Source organism: Strix aluco, chromosome 1, assembly GCF_031877795.1.
Source record: "Strix aluco isolate bStrAlu1 chromosome 1, bStrAlu1.hap1, whole genome shotgun sequence".
In the NCBI taxonomy this organism is placed as follows: domain Eukaryota; kingdom Metazoa; phylum Chordata; class Aves; order Strigiformes; family Strigidae; genus Strix; species Strix aluco.
In genome coordinates this window covers 142,186,914-142,199,291 of record NC_133931.1, presented here as the reverse complement: position 1 = coordinate 142,199,291, position 12,378 = coordinate 142,186,914, and the positions used below count along the sequence as shown (strand labels likewise).

General features: G+C 46.2%; 1 protein-coding gene across 2 annotated transcripts; it reads right to left on the bottom strand.

Moving 5' to 3' along the window:
• Positions 1-3,850: 3,850 nt before the first annotated feature.
• Positions 3,851-7,577, bottom strand: PRR15 (proline rich 15). Of its 2 annotated transcripts, none has more exons than XM_074849503.1 (2): positions 7,432-7,577; positions 3,851-6,874 (listed from the first exon to the last, which is right to left on the bottom strand). In XM_074849503.1, the coding sequence occupies exon 2, from the start codon at positions 6,860-6,862 to the stop codon at positions 6,497-6,499; it is 366 nt and encodes a 121-aa protein (XP_074705604.1). In that variant the 5' UTR covers positions 6,863-6,874; positions 7,432-7,577; the 3' UTR covers positions 3,851-6,496. The 2 variants fall into 2 exon arrangements, with proteins under 2 accessions (XP_074705604.1, XP_074705611.1); XM_074849510.1 differs by having other exon boundaries at positions 3,851-6,871.
• Between the last annotated feature and the right edge of the window lie 4,801 nt (positions 7,578-12,378).

The following is a 12,378-nucleotide window of genomic DNA, read 5'->3' as shown; positions in this document are numbered from 1 at the left end:
AATGCCACAACTACAACTACAATTCCACTTCTGCCTGCCTCTGTGGTTCTCGTTAAAGTTCCAGCCATAGTTTACAATGCACAGCATCAGTAACTGTCCTGGGGGTAGCTGTGCAATGACATGTAAGTTTAAGTGATGTTAAAACTCCCATATATCCAAAGGTTCCTCTCAGGGATCTGAAACTTTTTGAATCTCTTGCCGCCACTTATCACAGTTTGGTTTTCTTAGGCAGTTTCACCATAGCCTGATTTCTGGTCTCAGACTAGATGCATCATTCTGTTCAGGTACCTACTTATGAGCCTTACTTTAGCCCTGTATCTTGAATTTCTTTTCTTTAAAGTAGGGATGATGCATGGTTTTTTCCCAGGAAGATGAAAGGATCAGTCTTCAGCGGTGAGCTGACTTCTTCAGAGCTCTCCACAACTGCAAGGTATTATTACTAATTTGAGTTTAGTTTTAGGCATAGGTCATAGGAATATCTTCAAATTTTGTGGAAACATTTTTCAGGGGACAAGCCCAGACAAATTTCTGTCCAGCACAAAAAGGAGAAAACCCATGAATAAAACTGGAGAGGTAATATACACTCATTAAAAAGGCAACTGCAAGGTAAATTATTATAGCAGAAAAATAAAAACATATGAATTAAGGAAGAATAGCTGTCTAGAACAATAACAGGTAATATTTTAAGTGCTTCAACTGATTATTTAAAATGGGACCTCATCTTTTCAAACCTGCTTTCAATCATGGTCAGCAACGTTTGCTGTTCTAATGTGAATCCTCACTTTCTCACCGTTTTCCATTTCAGATGCAATTCGGCAGATGTTAGTTAACACCTGCAATAGCTAATATATTACCTAGAGGCATTTTCATAGCTACTGTTAGCCAGTTGAGAACTGAGCCAGGAACAAACCATAGGTTCCTGGCCTTGCAGGAAGAATTAAACCACCTTTGAATGCCCAGTGTAATGTCTAGTCATTGGTTTGTCTCTTCCCCAGGAGAAAGCCATTGCAAAATTCTGGCCTTGTATATTCTGTACATCTGCCTGCTTCATAAATTCTACTTTTCTAGCTGCTTTAGGGTCTAGCAAGGAGACTGCTATAGCATTGGTATGTCAAGAAAAGAACCCAAAAATAGAGAAGCCAGAAAATATGTTTTTTCTCCTCCTCCTCCTCCTTGCAGAGGTCTGAGCTACAGCATTTCTAGGAAGTACTGTTGGCAGGATTTCCCTTTTAAGTTTACATCATGTTCCAAGTCCTGAACCTATGATGTTAAACAGGACAGGTAAACCAACTCTTGATTTTTGGAAACTTCTGTCACTGAAAGTGCATGCCAAGATAAACACAACCAAGGATGTACAGACTATGAGGCTCCTTCTGTTTCTCAGGTAGTGACATTTCCAGAACCAAGACTAAGGCTCAGTTCTGCTCCTGTTCATAAAACTGAGCGGGAATGTTCCCAGAAGCACATGCACAAATGGTTTTATTGTAACTTTTCCTTTTTCCTTGGCCACTGAAGTGCTGCCCACTCTCCTGTCACTGGGCAGTTCTTGTGAGATCAGTGGACAGTTTATCTGCTCAAACATTTACAGGCTGAGGATACAACAAAGACCTGGAAAGCAAAATGGATGGAAGTCAGCGGTGAAAAGAAAAAAACAGAGAGCCACCAAAGTTCAAGGATGCACAGTACCTCTAATTTTTCATTTCAGCAGACATACCTAGGTATGGTTACTTTCAGTAATGCAGAGGATCATGGTTTTTACCTCCATAGTGCAAAAGGAACTACCATGATAAACGGTAACTTTGGATCAGGGGAAAGACCCAAGGCATTGCAAACAGGCAGGGGAAGATTCATGCCACATAAAAGGCTTGCGTCTGAGAATCAAGCCTGCTTCACACTACCCAAACCATCTGATAGCCTGGTAACTAATAATACCCTGAAAAAACATTCTAACTCATTTTTACTCACATGAAACATGATGTCTAGACTTGATGAGAATTACTCACCAGAGTAAATTTTTCATTTAAAATCATGCCTTACAGCTATTGTGGAAAGCTCTTTGCTATCTCCCAAACACGTATTATCTAATGTTATATCGCTTTATCTAGATAAAATGGGCAGTAAATCAAATTCGTAAGCTGCAGCTGATAATCAATACGCTTTAGTTGAAGACTGTCTCCTAATATTGTTTCTTAGAGCTATTTGTGAATTTCAGATGTGTCATTAAGGATAAACAGATAAACTACTTTGCTACTTCTGGTGTCTATAATATTGAGCAACTTTATCCCTTATGTTTTATTCTGAAATGAAAAATCACAGCCAGCAGGACTCCCATCTTATTTACAATAAATTAGTGATGAAGGGGAAAGATTTGTTTTTCAAAATGGTGTAATTATATGGTCTCGAATATCATTCTATAACCAACCCTCTCTCACCCCAGCTTTTAAAAGACATCTTGGAAAATACCAGGTTTGGGTTTCTTTCTTTTGCTCTGCCAGAGAGGATCCCAAAAGGCAGCAAAATGAGCTTCCAGTTTATACCTGCAGTTGAAACCGGTTTTCTCCCAATTAGATATCAGATGTTTGAATGAGCTAAATTAAACATGGGCTTTTAACGTGAAGCATTCAGCTGCACTGGCCAGGCCAAGGCTGGGAGTTCTGTCCTTCAGATTTTAGCCCACATATGAGGTTATCTTGTTAATGGACAAGAGACTTGATATTTCAAATATAAAACTATCATTGGTTGCACTACAGTGGAGACAGAGCTTAAAAACAAAACGCAAAACCCCAGAAAAGACCCCTTTCCCTCCCAAACCAGTAAGGTCCCCTTTTCATTCTTTCAGTTCAGTTTAAGTCATATCCTGAGTTAACATCTGAGGTTAAAAGTCTTGAGGCTTTCAAGGCATTTTTTCCAGTTTCCAATTTAGGATCATTTTCTGCAGGTGCTCCCTATAATCTTTGTTGAGGTCCAGACTGACCAGCCTACAATAGCAGGGAATGATTCACCAAGCAGCAACTCAGAGATTTATTTTTAGTTTTGGCAAGAGCAGGAATAAGCAGGCATATACTTTGCAAGTTTATTTGAAAAGTTCACTCTATTTACTATAATTTATTTTTTGCCCCAAACCTGCAATCCTTAGTAGTATCTGGAATAATATTAAGAAAATTGCACTACAGCTGATGTAGCTGAGGCTGAACCTCATCTGCTTATTTCCATTTATTTTGTCAATAAGTCACTGCTTGCTTTTAAAAACAAACAGCAACTACTTTCTCAGCCGCCCTATTTCCTAAACTTACTTTGTGATGCATGATCATTATAAAGGAGATGAGGAAAATACCTATATTAAGAATGCTGACAGCCTTTTAATAATTCAGTGCACAGAAATGCACTATTGTTATAACTGAGCAAGTATTCTCCAATACAAAAGAAAGGTCGGACTTTCTCCACTTCAAGGGTTAAAAAAATAAATTCAGACGCTCCATAAAACACTGTCTTTTTCTGCATCAGCTTAATTAATTTACACGTCTATAGATTACTTAAAGCATTATCTGATGCTCAGACTGAGAAACAAGAGGACTATTTCTGCACTACAAGTTGGTTATGGCCAATGGGGCGTCTCACTCCTTGCTGTGGTACACAGGTCAGCACTAACATAAGATATTGCTGTGTGGCCCTTGCACAGAGGGTGGGGAAAGTGAGACGAGGCAGTCAGCCAGTTTTCTCATGGATCTAGTTTTTCAGTGCCTGCTATCAAATTCATTGAAGCAAGGATTTGACTGAGCAGGAAGATAGAATTACGTCTCCTTCCCACAGCTCAAGGTCAGGATAAAGATGGAGGATGGCTGCGAGCGAGTCATTTTATGTGCATTTATTGACTTTGTATTCTGACCAAATTTCCAAGCTGAAAGTACCATGCACAAGGATTAAGACATGGCTAATGTTTAGACACATATTAACCAGTATTGATATCGAATTTTAACAGCAGCCATCTGAACAGCATACCAGACTTCTTCTCAAATAAACCCCAAACTGGTAGGTATCTTGTGCCTAGGTAAAGACTTGCAACTAATAAACCTGAGACATTTCCAAAGAGCAAATAGAGGTTCACTGTAGAAAGAGGCAGCTTGGAGGTACAGAAGAGGGGAAACTGGATTTTCACAACAGTGTAAGGCAGAAAAGCATCTGCATGAGATGTATAAAACACTAATCTGCATATTTGGGCCTCTGGATAGTTCTGAGGATCTGACCCTCACAGAGCTCACACTAAATGAGGCTCAGGAGTAAGAAATGCACCACTGCAGTATCCGCTTACTTGTTCTTCCATTTTGGGGACACACATTCAAGAAAGGTTCTTTGAGCCCTCAAATACATCAATACAGGCAGATTTTTTTTTTGTCTGTAATAGATGTGAACATGTTGCCTTCCAAAGGTAGTATGACAACCCTGGCAGCAAAGTCACCGCTTTCTGCCTCCTATGCCCCTGCCTCAGGCTAACGGTAGCTGAAGTACAGTTCTTCATCCATCTCTTCACTCCCAGATCTAAATTTTCCTCCTTCTCTCTCACATGCCTTCATCTGGGGCTGGGTTTGCTCCTATTGCTTCTTCTCAGCAGAAGGATTTCAGATGCCCCTTGACTGGAGAAGCTCCACATAAGAAAAGCATCTCCAAGCAGAAACTTTTAAGAAGCTGCCCCCACAACCCCCCACCTCTCTGCTTGGTCAGCAAGTAGTCAGGAACATAAAAAAGCAGTCCAAAACCAGTACCTTGTAGCTTTACTAAATGAAATTAAAAAAGCGTATGCCTGAACATTGGGTAGAAAAAAGCTTTTATGGAAATAATTTGATGCTACAGTCCCCTTGTCCTTGCATTTCAGTCTGAAGGAGCAGCTCGGTGAAGGACCGGTGAGTACCTAAGCCAGCTAGGTTGTCAGAGTTTATTGCACAGGAGCTTTCAAAGTTCATTACATATTATTACACACACTGAACCATAAGGCACTTGCCCAGCATCTACTGCATCATTTCAGTGATTGCCAGTGACTGGTTTAATCTGTATTTTCAACTGGAACTCAGCTCTCAGTTCTTGTTTCCTTTCAGGTCACTTTTTATTTTTAATTGACCTTAGATCATTAGTTACAACCAAACAAAATCATAACTGAGTAATACCTGCTAGGAAACAATTTTCAGTCCCCACCACTATGTAGTATCTTATATTTAGAAAAAGTCTAAAACCATTTTAACAATATATATTGTGAATGCATTTAAAATAAATAAATCAATTGTTGCTACATCACCTACTATCAAGAAATGTGTAATAGCCAACTGTTTTTAGCCAAGTTTGCTCTGTAAGGCACAACACCAGTACAAATCTGGATGACAGTTTACTTTTCCAAAAATCCAGGAGCTGTTAGAGGGAGCAGATAGCTGCTCAAGTTAAAGCACATTATCTTGCTATCAAAAGAAATCTTGGGAATCTTTAACCTTGCTTCACACGCATCAGACACAGTAAAGAACATTTGCAGTGGTGCCCAAGCCTACTTCCACGTTAGGAGTACAAACAACCCTGCCTGTACTCTCTAGGGCTGGTCTCGTCTCCCAGAAGAGTATTTACATTTTATCACACAATTTCTTCGTCGGAGCTTCATTATGCCAGTTATCACCAATTATGCAAAAATCATGCGTTCCCTGCGTAAACAGCGTGAACTGCTAAGACAACAACAACCGGCCCCCCTCTGTAACAGAACTACAGGAGACCAGCCTCTGAAACACCTGCTTATCATTACACAGTAAGAAGAGGGAGAAAACCAGCACGGTCCTGCCTTTTGCATATTTAAATGCGATGTGGTGTGGGGTAGGGGCGAATGCAGGCGCCTGTCCCTCACGGTAACTCTCTTTTGACCCCCACAGGGGAACGAGGATGCGTTCATGGTGTGCCTGCTAACGCAGGGCATGGGCACACACAGCACCGCCGGAGGTCCTCGGCCCTGAAATTAGATAAGAGCACTTAGTTTCCCCCTTCCTTCGATAAGGCAGCGCGTGAGATGAGAGCAGCAAAGCGCCTCGTCGGCTGGAGAGCTGAGAGGGGCTGGGTCACAGGCCTGAGAAGTCAGCGCCTTAGCTCCTGGCAAGGTACAGCGTCGGCCCCCGGACAGCACCTTCGAGTCCGCTCACCACAGTACAGGGAGTGGGGGGGTTTATTGGTGTTATTTTGTGAGGACAATCACATCGTCCGTCGTCGGGGGGTTTGGTCTTGGCGGCGTTCACGTAACACAGCACGGGATCCCCTCGTCTGGCGCAGGTGCCGGGCTCCCCGCAGTGTCCGGTCAGGGATGGGGAGGCCACTACCACGCACCTCCATGTGGCCCACGGTGCCAAGCAAGGCCAACCAGCCCAGCCGCGGGGCAACCGCCGGCTCCGGCCGCCTGTCCTGCCGGCGCTCCGGACACCCGTCCGGTGGCGGCTCCTCCCAGGGCCGCGGCTCTGGGGGGCGATACCCTCCGGGGCTACTCGCCCCCCTGGGCGGCATGGCCGGGGGCGCCGCCGCCGTCGAAGACCTCGGGGCTGTCGGCCAGCAGCGAGGTGCGCACCTTCCGCCTCTCCTTGAAGCGGCCCGAGTGGGAGACCCGGAGGCTCCGCCGGTTGCCGCCGCCCGCCCCCGCGGCCTCGCCGCTGCCAAAGGGGGGCGGCTGCTCCTCCCGGCCGCCGGGGCTGGGGGGGGCGGCGGGGGCCTCGCTGGCGGCGGGGGGCGGCGGCGCGGCCGCCGCTTCCTTGTGCTTCTTCTTGCTGGTCAGCGACTTCCACCAGGGCCCCGCCGAGCTGCCCTTCACGCCGGCGCGGGGGGCGGCGGTGGCCGCGGCGCTGTCCGCCATCTCGGGCTCCTGCTGTGGGGAGGAGGGCGGGGGGGGGAGAGAGCGAGAGCGGGCTGGCAGCCGGGCTCGCCGCCACCCCGCCCGCCGCGGGCCGGTGCCGCTGAGGGCGGCGGGGACCCCTCGTCCCCAGTACGGGGGAGGCGGGCAGCGCTCCTGGGGGGTGCTCTGCCCTTCACCCCGGCAGCTGCCCAGCAGGGAGGGACAGGTCGCGCACAGGCAGCCGGGGAGGGGGTTGCGGGGGGGGAGGATTCCGCGCTTTGCCCTGGCCGATCCCCGATGACCGGCTCTGAAGCGCCACCCGTCTTCCCGTGCGCGGCTGGCGGGGAGAGGTCAAGGTAAATAAAGCCCCGGAGCTGCTGAGCCGCCGGACCCGCTCCCTGCGCTCGCCAGCCCCAGAAGGGGACCCCGAGGCCCAGTGCCCTGGGGCTGCTGCCTCCCCGCGGGACGGGGCCGGGAACCCTCGCAGCTCCCGGGGGCTCCTGCGATGAGGCGCCGCTCCCTCCCCCACCCTTCCCTTCCCTTCCCCCGCCGGCTCCCGGCGCAACAGGTACGGGGGAGGCGACACTGACCTGCGGCCGCCCGCTGCCGGGGCGCTCTCCTTCTCCCCCTGGGGAAGCGCGGCCGCTCCTCCCGCCGCACGCCCCTACGGCTCCATGGCCGCGGCCGCGGGGCAGGAGGGGAGGGGAGGGGCGGCGGGGAGCGGCGGCAGGTGGCGGCCAGCCCCGCGGCTCGGCCCCGGGGGCGGGGCTGCTCCCGCTCACCTGCCCGGCTCCGCCGGGGGGGGGGGGGGGGGGGGCGGTGCCGGGGCCTTGGGGCAGCGGCGGAGGGAGGAGGTGGGTGACCCCTGAGGGGACACCGGGCGGAGGAGGAGGAGGAGGAGGAGGAGGAGGAGGGGGGTGTTTAGGGCTCGTCACGGAATCCCGGGCTACCGACGGTGGATGCGGTGGTGTCAGCGTGCGCGGCTGAGGCAGCGACGCGTTTCGTTGGTGCGCACGGTGGATGCGCGTGGGTGTATCTTTGGTAGCCGCGAAGACAGGGGAATTGTCTTTAATTGCCCGTCTTTAAAAAATAAATGTAGCGTCACTAAGAGAGACAGTGCCGTCTAATATTACTGGCTTAGGACTGGGACTTTGAATTTCTCTGTGATGATGGATGTATGGCCAAACAAATGTCTTTTATTTACTCAGAAAGGAGAAAAAAGATTTGCGTGTACCACGCTACATTTTAAAAACAGTGATTTGTTGTTTGGAGAACTATGCCATGTCACACACATTTGATCCCTAACACCCCTCCCGTCAACTGCACAGTCAGTTACTGAAGGATGCCTGTGATCCTGTGGAGGAGTTCGTCAAAGCGGTGGTATTTCAACCTCATCTTCTTTTGCAGATCAGCTTCTGCTGCTTGCACCTTCCCTGAATAGCCCATAAAGACAAGATGTATGGGAACTGGTGAATGCAGGTTACTGAGGGACAGGAGCCTGGGGTGGGCACTTACTCTGTAGATTGTTCCCTTCAAACCCAAAGGCTTTTGGATAGGGAAGCATGCATGCACACACACTTGAAAGTACTCTAGAGCATCTGTCATGCTAACTAATATCATCAGCAAAAAAACATCTTCTATGAAATGAAACAGTGACTTCCAGTGAGAAAAGATGGCCTTTACATTCCCTCCTAACAAGTAAGCAACTAGCATTTTCTAAGATGCACAGCACAAGGGTATCAGGCTCTGTTGAGCCAAGGACAGCAACAGGCCATAGGGTCAAGTTTCCCCTAGTCAGTAGAACATACTGCTTTGTTACTCAGTTGTACTGATGTTACTCATTTGTACCTATAGAGAAGGAGAACAGCAGCATCTCTCCTCATCTTGTGTCCCAGGGAAGTGCCTGGGAAAAAGGAAATTTATGGAGGAATAAAGGTAATTATTATTTTTAAAAGCCCTTTTCACAAAAATATTACTGGTTGACATTTGTAGCTTTGATTCTGGTTATAGGCATATACAAAACATTTGCTACTATATTACCTGTTTATATTATTCTGATTATCATAGACCTGACATCTTCACTCACATGCCTCTTACATCAAATCAGCATGCTTTTCCCAGTTAAACCTGTTTCAAAGAATCTTATAATGAAAGAGATTTGTCCTTTTTGACACTACTAAAAGCAGGGTCTACTGAAAAGAGACAGGCAGGTTGGAGGGCTTTGTAAGAGTCGTGAGAGTGGGAGGGTGTGCCTGCATGTGTATGTGGTGGCACAGGAGGACAGCAAAACCTGCTCTGCATTTGAAAGTCACTGCTACGAATCAGTCACAACATGCTGTTCCACAAGATTGCCACTGAGGTTAGTGTTTATATAAAAACAACTCTGACAGTGAAAATGTATGTTCTGCCCCTTTCTTACTGCAGCCGTACTTGCTGCATTCCTTCAGTATGCATATATTTACAGCGTTGATATGAAAAGTAGAAGAACCCATTGACTCTTTCAATGCATGGAAGTTAGATACTATATTCATTTAATAAGGCTGCTGCTGTTAAATTCTGTCTTTGCAGGAGGAGAAGATAAAAATTAGTGGGGTTTTGTAGTCCCAACTGGGGTGACTAGTGTAGACTTCTAGCAGATGCCCCAGTACACTGCAAAATAAAACTGTAGGGCCTTTTCTCCTATATTCTAACATGCTCCTTTTGTGTAAGGTTGACCATACTGACATCAGGTCTCTTCATAAAGCTGCAGGCTCTCCAAAGTTCAGAAATACCCTGGTATTCTCAAGATTTAGATTCCCAAAGACTAACTTTAATGTTAGCTCTCAAACTAATCTTACTTGCAACACCTAAACTGTTACTGTCGGGAAAAAAAAGGGAAAAAAAAAGGTGTTTGCTGCACTTCTCGCTGTCCTTTTTTCAAACTTCGCAGACCCTACTGTGTTCAAGTTGAAACTGGGCTCTGGAATCCTTAGATTACCAAACCACACCCTTACCTAATTGTGTTGAGGGGACCCATCTCTACTCGCAAGATAAGAGAGGCACCGTCCACTGCAGACATCAGCCTTCCTGACACCATGTACCACGCAGTGTCCAGCTGTGCTCTGGAACCTTTTGATTTCCGAAACGTAACAGCAACTTTAACCCTGATATTAAATGCAGTTATAATTATACCAAGGGGATCCAGTGATGACCTCAGAAGCATAAAGGGCACTAGTGAATATTGCTATCAGATCGCTTCTTTACCCTGAAGCCCCAGACCATCCAGCAAATATTCTGGCCTTTTGAAACTTGGGATTCTCAAATGCAAACCATAAGGCTAAGGACATGTTTAAGCCTCCTGTAGAAAAGAACATATGGCACTGGCACCTAGAAAGAGCAGAGCTCTTCTTAGGTCCATATGCCCAGCAATATTCAACAGCACGTTTGATTCTTCAAGTTTTGATTCATAAGCTCTAACCCTGACCTGACATACAACTGAGCAACTGGCCCTTAGAAGGAAAACTGCAACACTGATACCCTCTGGCACAAGTGGGTCTTTTAGTATTCAGCAGTAAAATCAGTTCTTGAAAATCCTAGATCTCAAAGCTTAAATGTCACCTTAATTTAAACCAAGGGACCTCTGTGTACAGGAAAAAAACACACAAAGAATTGGCTCCCATCTGCATCAGGCTGTCTACTCACAAGAAGCCAGCAGTAACTTCAGTTCTTCTAGCTTTAGATTTCCAAGTGCTAGCAGCATCTCAAACCTGAGCCTTTACCATAACCACAGGAAGGACTCCAACCATTTCATAAAGGGGAAGAACATTTTCCCTGTCGACACCAGGCTGCTGCTTAAGGCTGTGCGACTGCAGCATCCACACCCAGGCTATATCTGTCCTGCCAAAAAAACATAGAGCCGGGGAGTGAGTTTGAACCCTGCACCTGGTCAATTCGCCCTATTGTTAGTGGCAACTCCGTGCCATGATTTTGGCCTATGTCAGTAAATACCCACTGGTCAGACATGGTTTCAAGGCAGTGAGAGCAAAGGATTACTCCCCTTAGGCAGAACTGATGAAAATACACCAGTTTGTCCCCCTCGATAGTCCCAGCTTTATTGCAACATATTTTGCACCCTCAAACACTTCAGTACACAACCACTCTCATGTAACAGTCTAGGGACGTGCATTGGACCATCTCAGCCTCGGTGTATGAAAACACCAGTTTGATGGGCTGCAACAGAGCCCTTGCATTATTACAGGTGCTAGATCTCAATTTTTGATTGAGTGCCTCTAGGAAAAAAAAAAAAAACTCTCAAAGGCCACAGGTGACACCACAGGCTCCTGAGAGGACCTCAGTTAAGTACAGTGTAATCTGGACAGGGCAAGACTGTGCCACTTCGCAGGGAAGAGGTCCTTGACCCCATTTTATGGACTGATACAGACGTAGTCATAACTTTTCTAATCTTACCTCCAATGCTAGCGCAGACTTTATCTTTATCTTTACTTACATGGCTCTACGAAGGGAACTAGTCCCATAGTGGAATGCAAGACATTAGCTTAGTGCTAGTGCTCATGCTCATTCAATGGGAAGTTCAGCTTCCTGAATAAATCTGTCTCAGAACACAACAGATTCTGAAACTTTACCTTAAGAATACCCATATAAGGAAGGCCCAAAACTTCATCAAAACAGACCAGAAACACAGCCCCTCAAACTTTCAATTCCCAGCCAGCCACCAGCCCTTTTTTGTATCCCATGTATACCCACAGCAGAAGCAAACAGAAGAGTGTAGGCCCCTAACACCAGCCCTTTTCTTACGTTTGTATATCCAGCAACAAACTCCATCTGATTCTTTGAATCCTGAATTCTAAACCTCATCTTCTCTCTCACCATTATATTGTCTGAAGATAAAACTTAAGATCCTGTTCCTATAGCAGAACAGAAAGATACAGATATTTGTGACTGTTGACACTAGTACCCTTCCTAGCTCTGCAGTCCTTGCAAAAAAATTAGTTCATCCAATATCCATACTCCTAACCAGAGAACCACACACTGAATAGAAAGACAAGAGTTGATCATTGTTGATACCAGCATGCTGCAGTTTTTGCAACTTCAAGAACAACTCAGTTCTTTAGGTTTTAGATTTCCAAAGTCTGTCCCTAAGACCTACCTTAATTATAACTGTAAGACTCATGTCTATAACAACAAAAAATGTACCATAAATAACTGTCCCTTGTTGACATCAGCCCTATTCCTAATACTGAGGGCTGTGCAGCATGCAGTAACAATACCAGTTCCTCAAAATTCCAATTCCTAACCTAACCCTAACTGTTACCTTGTTATGAATACTTGTGGACCCCAGTCTCCTAATGTTCTTGGGCAGCAGCATGCGGTAAATAATATGGATCTTCATGCACATTGGTCATACTCATACCTGACCTACAGTAGAACAGAAAATAAGGTATCTTTAAATATTGTCAGCAGCAATTTATGTTCTTCAAGATCTACAGTTCCAAACCCTACAGCTAACCCTACTCCTCATTCTAGCCTTCATCTTTGTA

Excerpts from the sequence above, each read along its gene's own strand:
- PRR15 (XM_074849503.1), bottom strand. The coding sequence starts at position 6,862 with ATGGCGGACAGCGCCGCGGCCACCGCCGCCCCCCGCGCCGGCGTGAAG.